This window comes from Danio rerio, chromosome 5, assembly GCF_049306965.1.
Source record: "Danio rerio strain Tuebingen ecotype United States chromosome 5, GRCz12tu, whole genome shotgun sequence".
NCBI classification, from domain to species: Eukaryota; Metazoa; Chordata; class Actinopteri; order Cypriniformes; family Danionidae; genus Danio; species Danio rerio.
The window spans coordinates 27980137-28005622 of NC_133180.1; the positions used below are offsets into that span (position 1 = coordinate 27980137).

At 36.2% G+C, this 25486-nt stretch overlaps 1 protein-coding gene across 3 annotated transcripts in view; it reads left to right on the forward strand.

The window, feature by feature from the left end:
• The window catches only part of unc5db (unc-5 netrin receptor Db), a 443321-nt gene extending 417928 nt beyond the window's left edge, over positions 1-25393 (forward strand). For all 3 annotated transcript variants that reach the window (XM_073952196.1, XM_073952195.1, XM_001342194.9), the window contains 6 exons: positions 1539-1710; positions 7146-7373; positions 11044-11193; positions 14211-14375; positions 17789-17967; positions 23065-25393. In XM_073952196.1, coding sequence (XP_073808297.1) covers positions 1539-1710; positions 7146-7373; positions 11044-11193; positions 14211-14375; positions 17789-17967; positions 23065-23248 — 1078 coding nt within the window. In that variant the 3' untranslated portion in view covers positions 23249-25393. The remainder of the gene's footprint in view (positions 1-1538; positions 1711-7145; positions 7374-11043; positions 11194-14210; positions 14376-17788; positions 17968-23064) is intronic.
• Positions 25394-25486: the final 93 nt, after the last annotated feature.

Sequence of the window (25486 nt, forward strand, 5' to 3'; positions counted from 1 at the left end):
TGGAGTGCGGTCCACCCGCCCACCAATATTGATTGACAGGCACATTACCATCCTTCGTTTGTTGTTTCACGTCCGCCATTTTCAGAGTCAAAGCAATGTCACTTAAGGAACATCCTTGCTCTATTTTTAGATGTAAGGCTCATTGGGCTCAACACAAGATCAACATTCACCATATGATCACTCTAATCGGAATTATTGTTTGTTTAGGTAGGTTTGCAAACATGTGTACTTTTCATTGCGTCTATCTTAAACTTCAGCCGTTTGCATTTCTCGTGGTCACAGAAGCTCCCTGTGATCTTAACTAGGTGCAGCTGGAAAGTGAGAGGGTGTTGCCTCACATGCGCGTCTCTCCATTGGAAATAAAATAACGAACTTGCCTGCAGTTCGCACACCAGAAGCACTAAGCATCGCGCCACACGGCAGTATGCTTTTTAAAATTCCAAACATATGTTTCATTCAGGGTACACACAACGGCGCTTTAAGTCGGCGGCTGTCCGCGGCGCCCAGCCACAATTCAGGACACTTCATGTTTCTTCCGCGCCACAGAGTTCCATCTGAATAACATCTGAATGTGCGTGTCCGGTGTGCCATGTCACGGCTCCGAGCGGTGCATCCAGTGCCTCAGTCAAAGTTAATTTAGTGTGCGTGGTTATTAGTCTCGGTGTACAAGTTCAGAACTTTAAACTAGCACACAGTTGGCTGTAAAGCTATACAAAGACACAAATGATTTTGTACTCTCTGCTGGGTCTGTGTCTGAGTGATACACGTAGGGCTGAATGCTGGTCCTCTCACTCATGTTGCTTCTCTTTGTCTGCCTGTCTGTTGCAAACACAAAGCAGGGAAGCTCTTGGCTCCGCCCCCTTGTAACGTTGTGCGGGAAGTTTAAACTAATTTTCATTTGAAGCAACACACCCCTAAAACAGCGAGCTGTGTTCACGACCCCAAAATAACACTTTTTAACACATTATAATAAAAGAATCTGAACTGTGTTTTGAACTGAACCAAAACTGGCACACTCAGAACAACCATAATATTAATATTAAATCATAAAAAAGGGGTAAACTGTGTGCCCTTGTTGTATAAAAGTTTCTTGAAAAATATCTAGTCAAATATTATTTGCTGTCATCATGGCAAAGATAAAAGAAATTAGTTATTAGAAATGAGTTATTAAAACTATTGTGTTTAGAAATGTGTTGGAAAACACATTAAACAGAAAATGGGGGAAAAAACAGGGGGGGCTAATAATCCTGACTTCAACTATATATATATATATATATATATATATATATATATATATATATATATATATATATATATATATATATATATATATATATATAAAATTACTATAAAAAATTACTGAATTTCATTATGAATTCTCCGATGAAACGAAAGCTAAAAATACATTTGAAATGGAAATATTTTGTAACATTAATTTCTTTATTGCCCTTTATCAGTCTAACATATGCTTCCTGAACAAGGTTGTTTTGAAATTGGCAGTGACTGATTATATTAACTTTTGTTTGTTTTTTTTGTAGTGCCCAATCAGAGGAGAGGTGTGAGATTCTACTGGGGCCAGAGATCACATATGGACCTCCGGGCCTAAGCCTGTCCTGTCCTGTTGCCATGACGATAGCTCATTGTGCTGAAGTCAGCGCCGAAAACTGGAACATTAAACTCAAGAGACAAACCAAGGACAACAAGTGGGAGGTAGGAACAAAGACACGACTTCAGTGTGTTTCACAGCAAATTCATTTCAAATTCCGTTCGGTGCCATTCACAACTAAACCAAGACCGACAACATTGTCAGTTTTTAGCACTGGGTTAACACCTTCATCAACACAAAATTTAAAAAACAATTGAACACTTCCCAGACTCTAATAATTAAACATATATGTTATACTGCTAAAGCTTTGTAATATAGCTAACCTGGATAAGTGTGCCAATTATAAGTGAAATGCATTTGAACTGCATCCCTTAACTGCTTGTGGGAGCCTTCAGGGCTGTGCGTGTTTTAAAAATGTGTTGATTAGGCGATCGCACAAGAGATCCAGGGACAGCAGCTCCTCAGAGGAGGCTGCGACAGTGAAGTGCTCAAGGAAAAAACAATTACAGCCTGTAATAGCTGGAAAGACACACGGTGCATGGCAGCTGAACAGCAGGAGCATCAGGGTAAAGCCCCATCAGGCCCAAGATATATCGATCCAGATGTACTAGAAGACCACCTGAAATAAGAGCTGACGCGAGACAATCAGGACAGGAGTCATGGACAGGACGTCCCCCCTGACCCTACTACAATCACTAACATTTGTCTTAGTCCCTGACAATGCTGCTGTATTTTTGAAACAGTGATATTGTCAATACTTTAGTACCGTAAGTCATGTTGTATGTGTTGCACACTATTTCAAATGTTTATTTATTTGCAAAAAACAAACAAACATTACAATAGGGTTACTTGAAGCATCTTGTGTAGTAAATGCTGTAGAGAATTCACATATTATACAGTGTTCAGCATATATAGGTGCACCCCTCACAAATCCCTCATTTTATCTCATTTTTAATAGGATTTTAATAAATTTAGATTAGTGCATATACATTAGATTGGTCATTACTGAAGCCAAAACTGAAGCTTATCTAACAAAATAACTTACAATAACGGTCCAAAAACTAGTACACCCAAATTAATGTTATAGAAAAATATTAAATACAAATTTTAGAAAAAGAGGAAAAATCAAGAGAATCAAAAAAATAGAAAAATTTAGTTGAAATTTTGTAGGTTGTATTTTTATATATTTTTTTGCAATATTTTACTTGAATTTAATTGTATTTTCTATACGTTTCTAAATATGTTAGGTGACTAAAATATTAATAAATCTGTTTCGTTTAAATGCACCAAAATGCATGGCCTATATTCATTGAGAAATAGATAAAAATATTCATCTTCAAAATGGGGTGTACTCATTTATGCTAAGCACTGTATGTTATTGAGTGTTTTCGAATGAACACATCGGATTCTAGTTCTAGATGACAGCAGTTTTTCAGGAGAAAGGTATTAATAATATTTTGTAAAAAATAGCATGTCAATCATCAATTTTTACACAGGCAAGGCAAGTTTATGTATATAGCACATTTCATACACAATGGAAATTGAAAGTGCTTTACATAAACAAGAATAAAAGAATTAAAAGAATTTAAAATTATTAAAAACAGGTAAAAACCGATTAAAATGTGTTAAAAGGATAAGAAAAGAAAAGACATAATAGTGCGATCTGTCAGACATAGCACAGTGTTCATTCAGTAAAGGCACAGCTAAACAGATGTGTTTTAAGTCTTGATTTGAATGTGCACAGCATGTCTTTATATAATAAAGTATTCACTTTTGTGGATCATTGATTATTTGTAATGGCTAGTTTCTAGAACCATCTTTGCCACTTTTGACAATTCTGTCAATAGACATGTAATTCCATACAACATGGCAGCAATTGCTCTCAGTTTTTATCTCACAATCATTTTATTTCACCTAATGTGGTTTTAACCTTCATTCATTCATTCATTTTCTTTTCGGCGTAGTCCCTCTATTAATCAGATGCCCTTCCAGCTGCAACCCATCACAGGGTTAAAAGGGAAAATTTCCCCCCAACATGTATTATTTGTGTATCACAGCCTGCTTCTATATTTCTATATTCAGAATTTTAGATACTTGTATTATTTATGCAATCGTAATTGTATTATATATGTCAGCAAAAACATATTATTTATTCTGATTAATAAAGAATCAAGAACAAATATGTTCCGTCCCATTTACATCTATGTATTTACAAAGATTTTAAATAATGGTTAAACTGGAAGTAGAATTATTGATTCAAAGAATACTGCAGGAATTCAGGATTCTTCCACTGATACAACCCTAGTTCTGCGTGTTTTACTGTGGCACCGGTCTAAAAGCTTAACTGTCATCATAATCTTAAAGCTGATATATTAATGAAAGTTTACTTTGGCAGCAGAGTTTGTTTATCGCAAGCCCATAGCATTGTTGAAGGCTTTAAGATAATAACCTTCTCTTTTGTGTCTGACCACCAGCATGAGTCATTATTTAGATGAATTTCAGATTATCCCAATGCGCAGTACTTATCCTTAAGATTGCCATCGGCAGTCTTCATGAAAACGTGTTAGCTGTCAGAGTTTTTTCCCCCCATTCTTCTAACAGTTTTATTTATAAAACTAGTGAGAGTATGGGAGATGACTGAAGTAATTGTATAAAAACTGCCGACTACATCACTGAATTGTCCGAGAAACACATTTATACACATTTCAGTTCTATCCGTTTAGAAAGGGTGGTTTCTCCAAAATGTAATTCTGTTTTTATCTACATTACTTTGAAGAGCTGCTGTCACATAACCAAATGGACATTTGTCCGAAAAAAGAAAAGAGGTCTTTTTGTATGAATATTTGTGGTCGACTTAATTTTAGTCTAACCCTGTCAGAGAAATAAAGACGTGACCTCGCAATTTAGCATCTCCTTTCACTAGTTGATCACACAATTACACTGGTGAAAATGCTGGCTGAGCTCAGATTATTTCACACACTGAGGTGAAAAAAATAACATCTTGCGGCAGCTGAATATCTGTGTGAGGACTGTTTCTTTGAAGACTCCCATACCAATGAGAAACCTTGTAGAATCTGAGGTTGCATTTATGAGATGTTTGCTGCAGTAGCATTTCACATTGAGCCTGGAACAAATCTACTCTATGTAACATCTAGATGAAATTGTCCTTAAATACAAATGCACGCGGATGTATTATAATCTTATTTCCTGAGCTTAATTTACAACTTGTAGTCAGCTCTTTGGCACTCGCTGTTCCTGATAAGCTTGTTAGCCTGTAAAGGTCTGGTAAGGTTAATTAAATCTAATTGCTAATGTTTCCTACGGTTTTATTGTGACAGCAAGAAAAGGCTCCTCGGTTAAATAGGTAGTTCACCCCGAAATTGAAAAATCTGTCATCATTATTTGCTGCCATGCTGTTTCATTTTTTTTTTTTTGTCCTGCAAATTTAAATAACGAAATATTATTCCATGTAATTACAATGATCTTAGTCTGAGGCTTTAAACCAGACAGCATTTATACTGTTTAAAAAAATAACTACCTGTAACAGTAATCTAAACATAGTCGTCTTGGCCAAAACAAGCTAAATATGGACTGTCAGTCTAATGGACGTCTAACAATAATCCCAAAACAGACTAAAATAGACAGGAATCAATGACTACACATGTAAAGTCTGTTTAATTGAACTATTTGTGGACTGTTGTTAGACATCTATTAATTGTTTTATATCATTGACCGAATGTATCCTTATTTTAGCCAAGGCATCTATGTTTGGACATCTATTAGATGTAATTTAAGCTCACACACAACTTCAATTAATTAAAAGCTTCCAAAAGAACACAAAAGCTCTTCAAAGAGAAGGTTTTACCAAACAAAAACAAAAAATAGTCATAATAACAATTAATTACTATTAATTAATTATTAATTCTATTGTCCAATTTTGGTGAGCCTGTGCAAATTGAGTGGTACCCTGTGTGGTCTTCTGCTGCTGTAGGCCATCCACTAGCATCAAGAAGGCTTTTGCACCCACAGAACTGCCGCTCATTGGATATTTTCTCTTTTTCTGACCATTTTCTGTAAACCCTAGAGATGGTTATGCATGAAAATCTCAGTAGTTCAGCAGTTTCTAAAATACTCAGACCAGCACATCTGGCCCCAGCAACCATGCCACATTTAAAGTTGATTAAATCACCGTTTTTCCCTATTCTGATGCTCGGTTTGAACTGCAGCAGTTCGTCTTGACCATGTCTACCTTAATGCATTGAGCTGCTGCCATGTGATTGGCTGATTAGAAATTTGCATTAACGAGTCGTTGGACAGGTGTACCTAACATAGTGGCTGGTGAGTGTATGTTGCACAAAAGAAAGTTTTGTAGGCCTGAAATGACAAGGGTGAATAAATGGAATTTGGGTAGATAATTAAGTCAAGTCTAGCTAAGTGACCTTTTTTTCTATATTCATTTATACTAAACAGATGTAAAAGCCTTACAGAGACAGTCAGGCAATAATAAATAAAGTTTCATCATTGCAAATCTAAACCTTTAAAGTTCAAACAGCTGAAGTCAAATGTGATTTTCATTAAATATTTTCTTTTAAAGATGCTACAATGAATAATTAATTGGCAAAAAAAGTCGAGCTGCATGTCTAATGAAATATGGATTTTATTTCATTACGTACAGTTAAGTCAGAATTATTAGCCCCTGAATTATTAGCGCTCCTGTTTATTTTTTTCCCAATTTCCGTTTCACGGAGAGAAGTTTTTTTTAAACACATTTCTAAACATAATAGTTTAAATAACTCATTTCTAATAACTGATTTATTTTTTCTTTGCCATGATGACAGTAAATAATATTTGACTAGATATTTTTCAAGACACTTCTATAAAGCTTAAAGTAACATTTAAAAGCTTAATTAGGTTAATTAGGTTAACTAGGCAGGTCAGGGTAATTTAGCAAGTTATTGTATAATGATGGTTAAAAAATAGCTTAAAGGGGCTAATAATTTTGACCTTAAAATGGTGTTTAAAAAATGAAAAAACTGCTTTTATTCTAGCTGAAACAAAACAAATAAGACTTTCTCCAGAAGAAAACATATTATCAGACATACTGTGAAAATTACATTGCTCTGTTAGACATCAATTGAGAAATATTAAAAAAAGAAAAGAACTATTAAAAGGGGAGCTAATAATTCTGACTTCAACTGTCGATGTATTGAAAATATCTCACCGGAATTCATATGTGCACTGACTACATGGTAATCATGTAAAAATATTTCGATAGTAAATGTGATAGCAGTCATTTTTCAGCACAGAATTAAAATGAAGAGCACAGACAGACGTTTTACTTTCTCCAGGCGTCTGATATGCTTTTAGAAAGTCAACATCAACATAACATCAGCGTAAAGATTTTCAATTTCCATAGGCTGAATATTACTTTTGGCCACTAATGCATTTGCACTATACACACTAGCAAATATTCTTCGAAGAAGCAGCTATGTCTGATTTGCGAGCATGTTTCATTACTGTCTCTTTCTTGGGTTCTCAGGAAATAATGTCAGTAGATGATGAATCAACCTCCTGCTATTGCCTGATGGACTCACATAGCTGTCACTTGTTGCTGGATCAGCCGGGCTGTTATGCGCTGGTGGGGGAGCCAATCACCGATGCCGCCATAAAGAGACTAAGGATTGCTGTGTTTGGCAGTATGGAGGCTTCCTCTCTGGACTACAGCCTGCGAGTGCACTGTGTAGACGATACGCCACATGCCTTTCAGGTGAGAGCTGGACAGTGAACATATGCTCATTAAGCTGCGAATGTAATGCAGAAAATTAGAGGCTTGCATAAAACATTTGCTAACAAAGCACCATTTCCATCCCATATGGTCAAAAAACATTATTGTCACTTCCTAGAAAAGTAGCAAAAACTATTAATGCTAAAAATGTGAATTTCTGAAAAATTCCAATTAATATTCCAACATAATGAGTTGCACTTCAGAGCATACCAACAAGACGCAGATGATGTTTGGGAAAACAATTTTGTGAGCCTTATTTGGGAGGTCATTATACCAAATAATTTTAGTTTTGGGACATTTCAGAGTGATTAAAACTACACTTGAGATGGCGTGTGATTAGATTTGTGCGCTGGTTAGGCAAATTACAAAATCATCTGTTGAAGTAAGTCGCATGTTTTTTGCCATCCTCTTTTATGGTAAAGATTTTTTCCATACTGACCTATATTTAGTGCAAAAGTTTGTTATGAGCATTGTATCCAAGATTGTATCATGACCTAAGTTGGAACATATAGTAAGTTGCTTGTTTACACTGACTTAATCACTGGAACAAGGATGTTTGTAATAGACTCCTCCTTAAGTATATTAAACATTGCAACTGAAAAAAAAATAAAATAAAATAAATGTATATGTATTTATACCTATTACATCCATTATTATATGAAACGCTAATACACTATTTTATTTAAACGTGACATCTATAGCATTTTAAAAATATGGCATTAAAGAACATCACCTGACCCATATTTTGTATACAGTGCATCCGGAAAGTATTCATAGCGCTTCACTTTTTCCACATTTTTTAATGTTCTAGCCTTATTCTAAAATAGATTAAATTTATTTCTTAAAAATTCTACACACAATAGTCCAATAAGACAATGAGAAAAAAAATTTTTTTTTAATTGTTGCAAATTTATTAAAAATAAAACCTGAAAAAACAAGTATTTCACAGCATGTGCTTAATACTTTGTTGATGCACCTTTGTCAGCAATTACAGCCTCAAGTCTTTTTGAATATGATGCCAAAAGCTAGGCACACCTGTCTTTGAGAACTTTTGGCCATTCTTCATTGCAGTACTTCTCTAGCTCTATCTGGTTAGATGGGAAGCGACGGTGTACAGTGATTTTTCAGATCTCTCCAGTGATGTTTAATAGGATTTAGATCTAGGCTCTGGCTGGGCCACTCAAAGACATTCACGAGTTGTTGTGAAGCCACTCCATTGATATTTTGGCTGTGTGCTTTGGGTCATTGTCTTGCTGGAAGATGAACCGTCGCTCCAGTCTGAGGTCAAGAGCACTCTAAAGCTGGTTTTCATTCAGGACTAATTAATCTTTCCCACTATCGTGACTAGTATTCCTGTTCCAGATGGTTGTTCTTCTGTAAAGTTCTCCTCTCTCCACGGAAGAATGCTGGAGCTCAGACAAAGTGATCATTGGGTTATTGATCACCTCCCTAACTAAAGCGCTGCTCCCCAGATCTCTCAGCTTAGATGGCTGGCCAGCTCTAGGAAGAGTCCAGGTGGTTTTAAACATCTCACTTACGGATGATGGAGGCCTCTGTGCTCATTAGACCTTTCCAAGCAGCAGAAATGTTGCTGTAACATTCACAAGCCTTGTGCCTCGAGACAATCCTGTCTCGGAGGTCAACAGACAATTCCTTTATCTTTATGCTTGGTTTGTGCTTTGACATGCACTGTCAACCCTAGGACCTTATATAAGCAGGTGTTTGCCTTTTCAAATCATGTCCAATCAACATAATTTACCACAAGCGAACTCCAATTAAGCTGCTGAAACATCCCAAGAGTGATCAGCAGAATGTTCCTGAGCTCAATTTAAAGCTTCACGGCGAAGACTGTGAATACTGATGTACATGTGATTTTTCAGGTTTTTATTTTTAATAAATTTGCGTCAATTTCAAAAAATCTTTTTTTCACATTGTCATTATGGGGTATTGTGTGTAGAATTTTGAGGAAATAAATGAATTTAATCCATTTTGGAATAAGGCTGTAACATTAAAATATGTGGAAAAAGTGAAGCGCTATGAATACTTTCCAGATGCACTTTATGTCAATTGTTTTAAATTTCAATTGACCAATTTCAGCCAAAGCTTTAGCATCTTTTTAGGGTAGGGGAAGGAAATGCAACAAATTTGAAAATGCATTTGATTGGTCAGAAGATCTGCATCAAATTCTTTCATCCCGTATTTTCAACGCTGAAACAATCAGGCTGCATTTTTTCAAACAGTTTTTTTTAAGGTTAAAATGAACAAAAGTCAAGCTTAAAGGTCCCATGAAGTTAAAGTATTAGTATTATAATTTTTAAGATATCTAAAAGCTAGTGTGATCTAAAACAGTGACAAAATTCCCGTTTAGAAGATATAAAACTGATATTAACATGTAAAGCTTGTGTTTTGTCACTTTCACCTAAATAGTGCAATGGTTTTATTCACGTCAACCCATAATACAGTTTCTCATCACATAACCAATCTTGTGTTCTTGAAGGGGCGGGGCCTGTCAGATCCTAGAGAGCATTTCTGTTGGATCTGACATCCCCCACCCCCTTCAAAACGCTTCTTTTTTTGATGTACTTCAGCTTAACCACTCCCTCTAGCAGAGCTGTGATTAAAAAAAAAAAACTATTGTTTTTTTTTTTTTTTAAGGGAGGAGCTACAGCATGTCCCATCCTTTCTTTTGATTGAGATTACGTCAATTACGTCTATTTCAATGCACTTCACAAGACCTTTAATGCTACATCACAATTGCAGCAGGCAAAAAATTTTGCTGAAAGGACACTAGTGCCTGCCCTTTCAAATGATAATTTGCAATGGTAATGGGATATTTAAATATGAGTAAGATTTGAATACCTCAAATATTTTACCTAAAAAAACATCATTTGCTTTGCTTCATGTCATTGTAGTTCTTTCACTCATTAAAGAACTCTATTCATTTCTGTGTAACATCTGTGGAGCATCACAGCAAGATTACAGCAGAGGTAGACTGGATCTGCAATGAGGTCTACACATTGAGACCACTGGTGAGAATGTGAGTTCAGAATGATGATGCTTTAAGTGTGTGATCAGAATATGTCTGCTTTGGTCAGTGCTATTTTCAAACACACACTCAGAGGATACAAAAGTCAAAGTCAATTACTGTTGTCTTGCATGAGTGCTCAGACTTCTGCGTGCTCTCTCACACACACTCACACACATACACACAAAGAGAGCACTCATCTCTGAAATCCAGTGAAACACAAAGCAGTTTTGACAGATGAACACTGCCACGCTTGAAATCAAAGAAGCCAGTAATCAATTTAAATTCAATTTTCTTTTCAAAGCTTTAACCAACACTTTGTTTGAAAGCTTTTTTATATTTCTGCATGTTTATTAGCCGTGGAGCTTTTGTTCCTTCCAGAGATTGTACCTTTTTTTAGCTGCTCGACATCAAGTTCAGATAATGTTTGTTGTGTTGAATTTTAACCACAATGGGTTGACAAGATGTTAGACTTGAGATTGGCAGAGAGTGATTTAGCCTATTTTAGCCATTGTAGTCATTTCTTTCTGCATTACTGTGGTTTTCCAGTCTGTGCACATATTCTTTCCCTACCACTATGGTTTTTTAATTCCCAGCGTTCTCTGTTTTTCCTGTGTTTGTCCACAGGGAGTGGTCACAGCTGAAACCTGCAGAGGAGGTCAGCTTTTAGAAGAGCCCAAGACACTGTTCTTCAAAGGAAACTGCCTCAGTCTGCAGGTGTCCATCCAGGATATCCCTCAGTTTCTGTGGAGCATCAAACCCTTCACCACCTGTCAGGTAACATGCAAACATTACTAGCCTACTCTGACCAGTGCTGTAATGTGCAATAGGTGAGCTTATGTGATATAAAATAAAACATTTTGTACCATTTTGCCTGGTTCTTAAAATCCCCTTTATGAAGTTTGCCAATGAGTTAACGAATTAGCCAATAAATAAATCCAATAATAAACATATACCTACATTCACACTACACATGGGATTATAACCGGTTTTTAGGTTTATAGCTGTCAATGTGTTAAACTGTTAAAATTTTCTGTTTCTGTTTTTTCATTGCGTGTTTTTTATGACTATATTATTTAGTTTTTAGGGCATTAGTATCTCCAGCAGAAAAGAAGCATCTACATTAAAAGCTACTGCTCAGTCCGTGATTGAGCAAACCTTTCGGGAATTTAAAATATCTTATACATTAACATCCAGGCATGCTATAGACCTGAACAGTGCAGTGGCTTACTTTATATCCAAAAAAGAAGAAAGATATCTAAAGATGCCTATTCATGTTGTAAATAAGTCTTTGTTTTTAAACTGATGAAGACAGCAGATGTCAATGGTTTATTTTAATTATTTAGCCTGACATGTTTACTGTTCCAAAATATTTAACATTTTTATATAGAATAAAATATATTGGTTCAATGGGGGGGAAAGTAGTTCAAACAGTAACCACAATGGTCCGTGATACTGTTAAATCATGATATTTTTTTCCAAGGTTATCATCCCATCAGAATCTAATACCGGCCCATGCCTAATTCACACAATGCAACAGACAAACATATTTGTGCAACACTTTACTTGAAGTGGTGTTCATTAGACCCCTTCAAAAAAAAAGTAAAGCCAAAAGTTTCATAAGTTATGAAACCTTTATAACCATGACATGACACATCATGAAAGTAAATGAGAATTTATGCATGCTTACAACAACTGTCATTAAGTGCCATTCGCTCAGTTATGTCATTTTAAATGCAAAGAAAGATTTGTTTGTTATGACAAATTGACATAAACAAATACATCACAACCAGTCATAAAAACGTAACATTACCAAGACAACAAAAATTGTCATAAATCTGTCATAAACATGATTGTCATAAAGCCATTTCCATGTCATGAATTTTACAACAGGGTCATGAATTTTTTTAACCTTAACTAGAGTGATAAAAGCTGAATTTGTTATTAAATGTTAATGATGCTCTTAAAAATATGTGAAATTCAGTTTGTTCCATTGAAAAACTGATCAAATGACACCTAATAACAGTTGTCATAAGCATGCATAAAATCTCATTTACATTTATGACGTATGTCATGTCATGTCATGTCATGATTATAAAGATTTCATGACAGTCTTATGAACACCCCATTAAGTAAAGTGTTATATGTGTGTAAATGTTAACTTTTTTTTTTAAAGGGCCCTTCTTTTAGTTCAAGTCTACTTCAAATTTATTTATTTATTTATTTTTCTAAAAAAGGGGTGGGTGTGGCCAGCAGAGCAGGGAAAAACGAGAGGAGCAAACAGCTGCTGTCAGTTGGCTCTCAAAATGAGAGAAAAACTGTGAGGAGACTCATGATTTTATAGTTTGCAAAGTTAACATGCAAAGAAATAAACCATAAGTAATTTAATGCCGAGCTACATTTGTTATTCACAATTTAATATACACATAACCACAACTATAAATGAGGTATATTTCTCTACTCCTGAATCCATGGTTCTAAATGCAGACATATGGCCCTATAAATTCCAACCGTTAACCCTGCCGGTAATCTGGAGAATTTTCAACATAGACAAACAAAGCAGCATGGATATAGGTGATGTGTCTGAATGGTAACAAACTCAACTGATAAAAGACAAAGTCCACCATTCTCTAATTCCCGTACAGCTCTTCAGACAAAAATGCTTGCAGCAAACCAACAGCTTTGCTGTATCGGCCCTGACAGCATCACGAGAAAAACATGCAACAAACCCTGTGGATCATGGAAACAAACACATACGAACAGCCCTCCATGAATGGCTAAATACTGTGTGACATGCACGGACGCAGTCTCACCCAGTCATTGGTTCTCACAGCTTGGGAGGTCTGCCTAGCCTTTGGAAAGCACATTCTTTCATGAATAATTAAGAAGCAGAGTCTTCTCATAGGATAAGAAAACTCGGCTATGAATAATAATAGAACCGACACGTCTTCACAGGACAGACAGATAACACTATGTCACTGATATGATCCTGCCTCAAAAATGATTTTCAACCCGGAAAAAGAAAATAGCTAACAAAAGTTCAAAATCATCCAGTTTTCCCCACAATTAAAGCTGACGGGCTAATGTTGGCTTAATTGATGCTCAACACACAAAAATCTGTTAAAATTCTTGAACCTTTAAAGTCTAGAATTGACGTGTAATCTAAAATAAATGTTTAATAAATATATGTTTTCCATAAAGAATACAGTAACATTTTCAGCTTCTTCACTCATACATCTCTGTACATTTCAACCCAGAGCAGTGAGATACTGTGCTACCTAGCATACAAATACACAGCGCTAAGACAGTATTTGATTCTAGGTTAAACCATTTGATCAGTTCAGAGGTGTTTCTGTCTCCTGTTACGTGCTTTTAGTACGCCTACATGAGGGAGAAATTAATCCCGGCATTAAGGCATCTGCTGTCCCATCGAGCATTTCTTCACCTCAGGGTTCCTATCACTGTTGACACCGGGTCATTTCAATATGCAGGACTGCAGAAACGTTGCAGGAGAGGTCAAGGACGTTCCCTGCAGACGTGCTGCTTCGCCCAAATTAATTATACATCAAAGAGCGCTGCTTTTCCTTCCCTGGCCCTCCTCCCACATTCTGTGTGTTGTACAGTACATACCCCAGCGGTGACCCCCATCAGCAGCGTTAAAGGGGATTAGAGATTGTGTCTCTTTTGTACCGATGCTCTTAGAGACGCTCCTCTTAACACACGTTGTTCATGGATGGGGTGTTTTCCCTGACTCAGCTCTCTGATTTCTCTCTCTCTCTTTTGTTCTGCTGCAGGAATTCTCCTTCACCCAAGTGTGGTATAGTAACCAGCAGCCTGTGCACTGTGCCTTCTCACTGCAGAGACATAGCGCCGCCACCAACCAGCTCTCCTGCAAGATCAGTGTGCGGCAGGTCAAAGGTCACGAGCAGATCCTGCAGGTCTACACCTCAGTGGGAGAGGTCAGAGTCACTTTAGCTCTACCTGTTTTTAAAGCGATAGCTCACCCAAAACTGAAAAATCTGCCATCATTTACTCAACCGTAACACAAAAGAAGATATTTTGAAGAAAGCTGGAAACATGTAACCATCAACTTCTATAGTGTTTGTTTATGTAAACAGTTACAGGCTTTTAGCTTTCTTTAGATCATCTTCTTTTGTGTTTGACAGAGGTAAGAATCTCATGAAGGTTTGGAACTGGGGCTGTAGAATATATCGTTTTGTAGGGATAATTTACAGTTTTATCTTAAAGAAGGACCAGTCTGTCAGATGTCAGAAGAGCCGTATTCAGAGATTCAAATAAATAAAGTTTACTGAATATAGTTTGCAGTTTCATCAGCAGAAACCAGCTTCAACCCTCGCAATGAGTTCCTAGGCTGCTACTCTCTACACACGACCAGAAAGTGTGTGATTCAGGTAACAGGTTCTGATTGGTTAAAACAAAGATAGACCATTTTAAATATGGATGTCAATGCTGGGTCATATCTGAATCCAGATAGGAATGTTTTGGTTAAGTCACCCGTAGACAATTAAGAGCTTGTCTCAGACCTGTAGAACTGACCCATCGGATGCATATACACATGCAAGAGACCATTTGTTATTAAAACCCAAGGTTGTTTCTTCATACTCTGTCTTATCAAACTAGTTCAAAATTGGTATAAAAAGCATTCAGACTGCTATATTCTTGCTACACAAAGTCTATCTTGAATAAAAAGGAAAGACACTTTAAACAGAATAAACACATATTAATAATAATATCAAAATCACTTTAGACAGTATTAACACATAATTATACAGTTGTTTTCAGTCATCGTGCCCCTCAGTTCCACTCGAGGTGACCTCTGACCTAGTTTGGTGGCTCCTGAAAATAGAGTTAAAATAGACAGACAAATGCACTGAACATTCTTATATTACAGTAAAGAATGTGATAACTTCATTCATTAGTCAAAATCATTTCAAAGTTAAATACTTATTCAAATAATCATATTAATAAAGTAATGAGAAAATGGATAAACGTTGATTCATGCTGCGACAGATTGGAAGGCAGAAATCGGAATCCATCAGATTCAGCGTTAAACAGTGTTTCCTGTAGGATTTTGTCCAGCTGTGGTGGCAGGCCTTTTACACAGATCTTCCAACTATCTATGGCAGGGGTGTCAAACTCAACTCCTGGAGGGCCGAAGCCCTGCACAGTTTAGTTCCAACCCTGCTCCAACACACTTACCTGTAGGTTTCAAACGAGCCTGAAGGACTCAATTAGTTTGATCAGGTGTGTTTAATTAGGGTTGGAACTAAACTGTGCAGAGCTGCGGCCCTTTTGGAACTGAGTTTGACACCTGTGATCTATGGCGTTATTTCAATGACAAATGTCATGAGCGCAGTATAAAAAGTTAGGATCACATTCATTTAATACAAACATGCAAATCTCTTTGTTTGTGCACCAATTTCCACTCTTTGTGCACAAAGGGGAAATTTTCTTGTGCGCTTTTAAATTAACACTGCTGAAGTGTGGTAAAGTGCATTTATGTAACTAATATGCCTCCAACATTTATTAGATTTGCTTGAAATATTTATGAATGTCTCCAATAGACCTACAAAACGACATTGATGCATTCTGAAGTGAAACAAAATAAAGTCATTGTTTGCAGAAGCATAGACCTTTAACTATAAATAAAGTATAATTATGGAAACTGTGTTCATCATAACTGAATGCTTTGTCGTGTTTACTGGCCTTACGCATCGCACAGCCCTGTCAGTCAGTCAGACTGACAGAACACACAGCACTATTAGATTACAGAAAGGTTCGCTCTGTTATAATTCACTTACATTTTAATACATTTTGGTGTGATTGTAACCCACTAAAAAAGAAAACAGCAACAACTGAAGCTTTTGAATAAGAAGCAGTAATAAATTTTAGTGTCGCGCCCTGCCACAATTAAGTGCACACAGCATCCCATATTATCTGATAATTGTAAGAAATAAGTCCAAAAGGCAACTGACTGTGTAAAGCCACGTAAACAAAACAAAAATATGATGAATTTTCTGAGTTCAGTAGCTAATCTGCCGGAGTCAGCTGAAGTGACGGCAACCAGCGAGACCTAGCTGTCACTCAAGTGGCCACGCCCTTAATTATGCAAACTTAATATAACCTAATAAAAAGGAAATGGATGGGTTAAAAAAAAATCCCCTCACAGTTGTCATGAAGGGTAATATTAGCTATATGAACCAAAATCGTTCTTTGTAACAGGCTGTAAACACCTTTTTTTCCCTGTTATAAAAGTTGGCCATTCTAACATTGGGCTCAATTGAAATTTGACAGGACTAGCGAAATTTTGATGAATTGCAGCTTCAGTTACTTCCATATTGCCTTCCCGAGGGAGAGCAGGGGGTTGCCGCTTTTTTAAAACGTACTAATATTAATAAATGCTGTAATTTAGGAAAAATTGTTTATTACTAGTTCATGTTAAGCAATGATAACAATAAAATCCTTTTGTGATTATTTGCATCAATTTCTCATTAATGAGCCTTTAACAACCATAGGACCTTTTTATTGAACAAAAGGTGATATTAGTGGCAATTTTTTTTTTAATGTTTTTAAAGTGTGCTGCCTTACATTAAATAAATAAATAAATGCATAAAAATAGTTACTATGCGGCATTGCTGTAAAAACACTTTTTTAAAATCTTATGTAGGCGCCATATTTGATTTTAAAGTGAGAGGAGGTGAAAATGAAAGTGAATAATAGTTTAAACTCAGTCTTGTTTTCAAAAGTATACAAATATGGCGGATAAGTTGTTTGGACTTTTTAAGAAGTGCTTTTATATTGAAGCTTAAATGTATTAATAATAATTTAATTCCACAGAAAATAAGACAAAAGTTCAACAAGAAAAAGAAAATGGGTTAATAATTATAAAAATAAGGAATATTTCATTCAATCATTCATTAATTTTCTTTTCGGCTTAGTGGAATGAACTGCCAACTTATCCAGCATCTGTTTTAGGCAGCAGATGCCCTTCCAGCTGCAACCCATCACTGGGAAACATCCATCCATATACACTCATTCACACACATACACGATGGACAATTTACCCTACCCAATTTACCTATACTACATGTTTTTGGACTTGTGGGGGAAACTGGAGTACCCGGAGGAAACCTACACCAATACGGGAAGAACATGCAAACTCCACACAGAAACGCCAACTGACCCAGCTTAGCCTTGAACCAGTGACCTTCTTGGTGTGGTCTGCCCCACAATATTTTTTTTAAGTCATTTATTTTTAAAGTTGCTGTGTGACAGTAATTCTTCAAGCCTCTTTGTAGACAAATAAATATCCCTGCCAATAACTCATCTGTACGTTTTTTCCCTTTTTCAGAATGAGAAAGACACAGTCCCATTTTTTATGCAGGCAGATTGCACGGTGACTTCACAGACAGGGGCCAAAGCCTTCAAAATCCCCCTGTCCATTCGTCAGCGGATCTGCACCACCTTCGATACTGCCAACGCCAAGGGCAAGGACTGGCAGCTCTTAGCTCAGAAACTCCACATTCAGAGGTGAGCACTGGAGAGAGATGTAGCCAAGGCAACACCGCTGATTGAAACTTATTGCGGCAGTGCTCACTTTGTTAACAATGCCCTTGAATAATAAGCTGAGACCGCGCTCCACTTTGCTTCATCATTTCACTCAGAACTCATACTCCTCGGGCTTTTCATCTTTATTGAATTCAGTTTCTGCAAAGGTTAGATGTTAAAGAACCACTAGAGAGTCAAGAGATGTGAGAGCCACCTTCCCTTTATCTGTGAAGTGATTTTACAGCACATTGATATAGCTTATGTATTTCTGTGGAGATAATCTTTGAACCGGACTTCATCCAAACTTCTTTTTAATCGGAATCTTGCATTTGGATCTGAAGTGGTGTTTATTATTATATAAGACTTACAAGTCAAGTGTCTAAGTAAAAGAAAGGATGCACCAAAGGAGAGAGAACTGATGACAACTAAAAATGTGGTATTCATTTTTCGTAGTAGTACATCGCAAATACTGATACTCAAATGCATCATTTATGAGATAACACAGTTATGAAGATGTGAAGTGGCATTGCAGCTCTGTAAATTGTGCCGTTTGATATAAATGGCTTGTTTTCCCCAAAGAAAACGTCTTGTTACCTTTTTTTGAACTTGTGTCACATGACCGTTTGAGTTTGCTATTATATTACAACACTGCCATCTATTGGTACACCACAGGTACCAGCACACATCATGTGTTTAGTTCAATTGCAGTACAGATTCAGAACAACACATGGATGTGTTATTCATACAAAGTGTACAAGCATACAAATATAATTGCATTTTTCAAAACTGATCCAGTTGTGATCATTTATACCAGTGGTCTCAAACTCAATTCCTGGAGGGCCACGGCTCTGCACAGTTTAGCTCCAACCACCTCCAACTCACACCTGCTTAATACTCTAGTAGTCTTGAACACCTTGGTTATTTGGATCAGCTGTGTTTGATTATGGTTGGAGGAAAACTGTGCAGAGCTGCGGCCCTCCAGGAATCCAGTTTGAAAGCCAAGATTTATACACTTAAGAAATGTATACAAATAATTCAATACTTATTACTTACTTTTTTTTTTTTGTCTTGATTAAAATGAATGAAGTACAATTTTACAAATCGTCACCTTGGAATTATAAGGTTCTATCTGCTTTCTAAATGATTTTGAAATATTGAGTTTCAAAGTTTTTGCATTCCATTTACAGTGCATCCGGAAATTATTCATAACGCTTCACTTTTACCACTATTTTTATGTTGCAGATATTTTGAAATTGTTGCAAATTTAGTAACAATAAAAAAACCTGAAAAATCACATGCAGATGAAAAGTGAAGCACATTGAATACTCTCCGGATGCACTGTAGCAAACAATATGTGTGTAACAGTTCTCTTTCATATATTAACATGACAGAGACCCTAAATGTACTCTAAATGTACATTATCAAAATTCTCTTAAATTTGAAAATTGGGGTAAAACAAACATTGAGCCTTCTAATTCTAAACAGTCATTTTCCGCTTTGAATTATTAAGGTTCTGTCTGGCAGATCATTAATTGAAGCATTACTTTTCAACAAATACAATAAGTCTGCTTATTAATTTAAGTAAAAAACTCAACAACAATATGTTGATGTTTGAGAAAGCTACATTTTTGCTTTCTATAACATTTATTGAATGTTTTAGGTTAAATCTTTTTTTTCTAGTTCAAATTAAGCATACAAGGCTGTACTAAATATTTTGTCCAGTGCAGATGCTAATTTTATGTCATTAATATGGCAATATTTATTGAATTATATGCTTCATATGAATTAAAAAGAAATTTAAAGACTTTAAAAGAAAACAGACAATAAGCAAATGAGTTTTATCAACACTGAAAAAAATTTCACTGACTATATATACACAAATAAAATTGTTTCACATTTAATATATTACATTTTTTAAATAACTGTTTCTTTTACAACCATGTAAAATTAAACATTTCATCTCAATGTCAAAAAATGCTTCTAAATCGTCACATTAACACACATATTTTAATTTCAGGTTTCTTCTTAGTATTGTGTGGTGCGGCATTATTTAGTCAACTCTGATTTTGTGTTTCTCTCTTGTCTTTTTCTGCTGTCAACAGAGTAGTCTGGTGAAATGACAAAGAAAGCTAATTCTAATTGGTCTTCGTGCTTGCATTTGGAATGCTGATTGGCTCACAGAAAGAACCTTATATAGAGCCAAGCTAGAATTCGACTGTGTAGATAAAACCTTTTTTGTTTTTTAAACAAAGGTCTTAAAATGTAAACACTTATAAAAATATCACATAATGTAAATAAGCTGTCAATTAATAAGAATGTCAATAACGTCATTTTGACAAAAACGTCAGATAGAACCTTAAAATTCTAAGATGACAAAATGTACTTCAAGCTACAATCGTTTGTGCTTTAAATATATATTCAAGGTGACCCAATGGCTCAGTGGTTAGCACTGTCACCTCACAGAAAGAAGGTCGCTGGTTTGAGTTGAGCCAGTTGGCATTTCTGTGTGGAGGTTGCATGTTCTCCCTTTGTTAATGTGAGTTTCTTTTAGGTGCTTGGTTTTTCCCCACATCGCTATATGAGATATAGATTGACTAAATTGGCCATAGTGTATGAGTGTGCGTAAAACATATGCTGGATAAGTTGGCGGTTCATTCTGCTGTGGCGACCCTGATAAATAAGGCACAAAGCCAAAGGAAAATGAATGAATGAATAAATATTCAATTCTCATTTCTGGACATCCACTTCAATCTGACTGCTCTGATCAAATGTTGTGTTGCTTATGCCAATGTGACTCTGTAATGCTCATTATAATGTAAACACATCAGAACAGGGGTCTCATTTATAAAAGTGCACAAAATGGGGGAAATGTGCATATGCCCTTTACAATGCAATATTTGTGATCTATAAATGTGAGCAGCTACAAGTAAACTTTAAGTAAAAATATTTAAATTAATTATTGACTTAAATTAACCACTTTAAATAATCATATGAGCCATCATCTTTAATAAATAAAGAACTAATTATTCTGCTGTATGTTTACTTATGAAGGTTTTACACAAAATTTGATAAATAAGACATCAGGTCTTTGCTGAAGTAAAAGTCAGGCTCATGTGTTTTTACATCAAAAATATTTGTAAATTATTAACTCAAATCATTGATTTTCGACAGCTGCCGTATGCGTATTCTCAACTTTACAGCTAAGTCACTTATGATACATTCGTAGCGGAATTTCTGGGAGAAGACATGTCTCAACAATTTACAATTGACATTACATTTAGCAGGTGCTTTTATCTAAATTGACTCACAAACACACATTGTGCAGTTTGGTGTTCATTGCCTTGCTCAAGTGACTGAGGAAGGGTGGAAGACAGGTTTGGCTTTTCTCTTCCTTAAGAAAAAAGAAAGTAAGTACTTACCCCAATGTTTGTTTACCGCTGAAAATGATAATGAACAAGAAAAGTAGTTGGTTTCTGCGGTAAACAAACTGTGTGCTAAACGGTTCCTGTGAGACGCATCTATTCCAGGAAATTCCACTATGAATGCGTCTTTCAAGACGTGTGTAACCCAGTTTGTTTATGGGAGCGTTTTATGATGGATTTACAGCCCAAATTTGACATTATTTCTCAAACTTATTTAGAAGTATAACCTAACCTTGCATGATATTTACAGGGTTTCCGCTGGTTTCCACAGTAAAATTTAAGACTTTTTAAGACCATGAAGAATAAAATTTCAAATTTTTTAACAACCCATGAGAAAAAAAAATGCACTTGCCGTATTTAATATGATTTGCCTATAATTCTTATTAGTTATTTCTTAGCCACATATTTTAAATAATGTGTCAAAACAAGCAGCCCCTAGTTATATACATATATTTTTAAGTGACAACATAAAAAAACCCTTGTAAATGTATACACAATGCTGTTCTAAAAGTTTTATTCACTTGTATTTGTTAGTGATTGGATGTGTGTTGGATCAATTGGGAAGCTTTACATAAAAAAAGGAAAATTAAGACCCTTTTAAAATGATATTAGACCTACAATACTATATTTCAGTCAATGTAAGACTTTTTAACGCCTAAAATTTAGTTTTTGAAATGTAAGACCCCGTGGATACCCTGCATTTAATGACAAATGTCTTTGGCAAACTTACACTTATGCTTACAACTTCCATCAATACATATATGGTAATTAAGCAGCATGTTAAGTTGATGTTCAAGAAAGCCAGCCCTGATCTATGCACTGTTTCAAATGTTGAAACTGGTGGAGATGATAGCACTATTACAGTTCCCATCCCTGCCACATAATGGTATGCAATTTTGGATTATCTTGAAAGATAGATGACTAATGTGAAACAACTGTGCTGATTTGCTTTGGCATGGATCATAAATGGTGGTCCTACGCTGTACTATGAAAGAGGCCAAAATTGAAGGTCTTGTGACCAAAAATATTCTGAAAAAACTACTGACATTCTTATGATTTATGATCATCTCACTATGTCTTTGTCTGCTATGACCTATATCTACTGATTAGCCAATAAAAATGGAAATAACATCAATGGAACGTGGCATTATAACTAAATACCAAGTTCCTTTTGCAAAAATGGCATATGAAGTTAACCACATTTCCCTATCCATGGTCTTTCCTCTTCTCTTCTGCACATAAAAAGCGTAATTTATTTTGCTGTATTTGTTTAACATTTAAGCACACTGATAATGTTAACTAGCTGTGTAGCCTACAATTTAATAGTGATTATCATCATATAGTACCAACGTGTATTATTGAACACAGTAGTTTGTAAAAATGCTTAAATTGCAGTCTATAGAAGGCTTAAAAGTCAACATATTGTAACATTGTCGTGTTGAAAGTATCTGTCTTACAAACTCATTTTAATTTTATGCAAGTAACACCAAAGTGCACCATTTACAAAAATGGATCTACACAATGTGGACAGTCAATTATTTACAAGAGATTCTAGTCAGATTCGGCCGGACAGTGTGAATGGAACCTAAAATGAGTGTGAATGTAGCTTAAAAAGCCTTTTCTGTGTTCTCAAAAATCTCCATTTCTGTCTGCACAGGAATCTGTCCTACTTCACCAAACAGAAGAGTCCCTCTGCTGTCATTCTCAGTCTCTGGGAAGCCAGACATCAGGACAGTGGAGATCTTGACTCGCTCGCAAGTGCTTTGGAGGAGATTGGAAAGATTCACTGTAAAAGTCTGCCTCAGAGTCCAGATGAGAACGAAACAGACTTTACGTTTTGAGGGACGACGGAAAACTTCATGTGTTTCACCAGACACAACTCAATTTGGAGTCCAAGTGGAACGGAGTTGAGGTGCATCCAGTCTGAGAGGAGACCGGGAACAGATGCGAGCGCTCACTTATCTGTACATGTGCAAAGTTGGAATGAATTTGGCAAAGCTTAGACGTCAGAGTGCCAAGCCATCGCATCTTACACAAAATTCCGCCTTAGCCTTTCCTGTTTTGTTTTTTATTGTGTGGGATTAGATAGGTGCAGGCTTTTCTCGTGCATCTTTTCCAACAGTTGCACAGTATTTAGACCCCATCTGCATGTGATCACTGACGTGCGCTTTGTTTGCACTATATGATGTATCGAGAAGGCAAGAAAGGGAAGTACACTCCTGCCTTTTTTGCACATCACACATTGTGAACGTGGCTCACCATGTTCTTTTATTTCCATTGTTGTTTTATTGCCTTTTTGCCGTCCTAATAGGATCAGCTGATGAATAACATGAGGTATTCTAACTTTGTTTTCAGCTATGGCAGAGTGACTGCGCAGTAGAAATGAATCTCATTCATGCAGGTTAGGGGCTAAAAATCAATTACGTTCCTCCCTCTGAAAATGCATAACCCACCCGTGTGCTCGAATGCATTACTGTTCCTGTGAGCGAATATGAGTCATCAGGAACAGAGAGCACTACTATATCATGCCTTTTATAGTGAGCGTCAGGCTTGAGACTAATATTGACCAGAAGCAGGGTTCGCTTAAGCCATGCAAACGGCAGCACATCCCTTTTGTTAACACTTCTGGCTTTCTTTTGAAATGCGGCTGAAAAGGAAGAGACTTTTGTAAAATGAAGCCTGTCTTATCTCCTCTGACCAAATTCCTCCGTGCGGCGTCAAACACAATAGGGCAACATGGGCCGCTGAGCAGGGAGAGTTATAATTAAGGTCTGATAAAAGGAAAGCAGCTATGTGGGGTGAAATGCCGTCAAGTACAGGAGAGAAGAAAAAAAGTTATGTTCTTCTTTTCGTGTCATCTATCTCATTAACCTTCTCTCTCAAACAGAAATGCCTCCAAGAGCTCATTTAAGTTGTTTTTATAGAAGTGGTTACACTTGTTATTTAGTTTCTTGGTTCTTAAAGGGAAATTATATGTTTCTGATTCACTTTGCATTCATACTGTCATTTTAAACAGAACTTACTGGACATCCAATACAATGCTTTGTGTGGGGTATGAAAAGGAGTCAAAACAGCACCAGGAATTTCTCCATCACACTCATAAATGAAGGTCTGCTCCTTTGCGCATCTCTCATGCTTGTATTGAACTGTAATTGGCAACGTTGTAGATGTGGCAAGAAAAAAAAGGTATGCATGAACATTCTGTCCTATTAAGGGTGGGATCCTATGACATATTATCGTATTTTTGGTTCATTTTGTGTTCATATTTTAGTTGAACTGCACCGGAGTTGGAGCGAAGTGGACCGAAACCTAGGGCTGGGCGATTTGACCTAAAATCAAAATCTTAATTAATTAAACATTTTGACTCTATTTTGATTAATGACCGAATATTATATGTTTATTTATTTATTTTTTGCCCCTCACATGGTTTGTACAGTAAATATGCGGACATTTTAAAAGTGAGAGATTTTTGAATGAAGGGTGCATTACTTGATTTAAAATTATTGAAGGAAACACACACTATCTACTATCTATGATTATTTATTGACCCTCAATGTTGAAAAACTTAAATGGACCCTTCGCTAAGCCCCACCCTCCTTAGTTACTGTTGCTAGTCCTGTCAAGCTTTTGTGCCTGCAACGTCTATTACAATGTGTATGCGCCAGTGTCAGACATTGCCAGGGATATAATTAGTCATGTTTGGCAAACAGGTGGGATATACAAGACAGCCAGACAAAAATGGTATGCAGTATGCATTACAAGGGTATATTCACGACAATAATAGCAACCGATTAGAAAATGATTTGATCAAAATTGAAGCTAGCTTACCCTAGCTGCCTCATACGCCGACCATTCTACAGCTTAGTTCATGCACAGCAGGAGAGGTGAAATTAAAACATAATCGAATAATAACAAATTAAACCGTAATTTCAGTTTTTTTGCCAAAAAGCCTGATGGATTAATTGTTGTGCAATGAAATATAGCGTTACTAACCGATGAGGAAACATGCATGGACAGTCCTTTTACATAATTCATTCATAGAAAGAGCAGCCAGAAAGGGAATGGATTTGTATCGATAT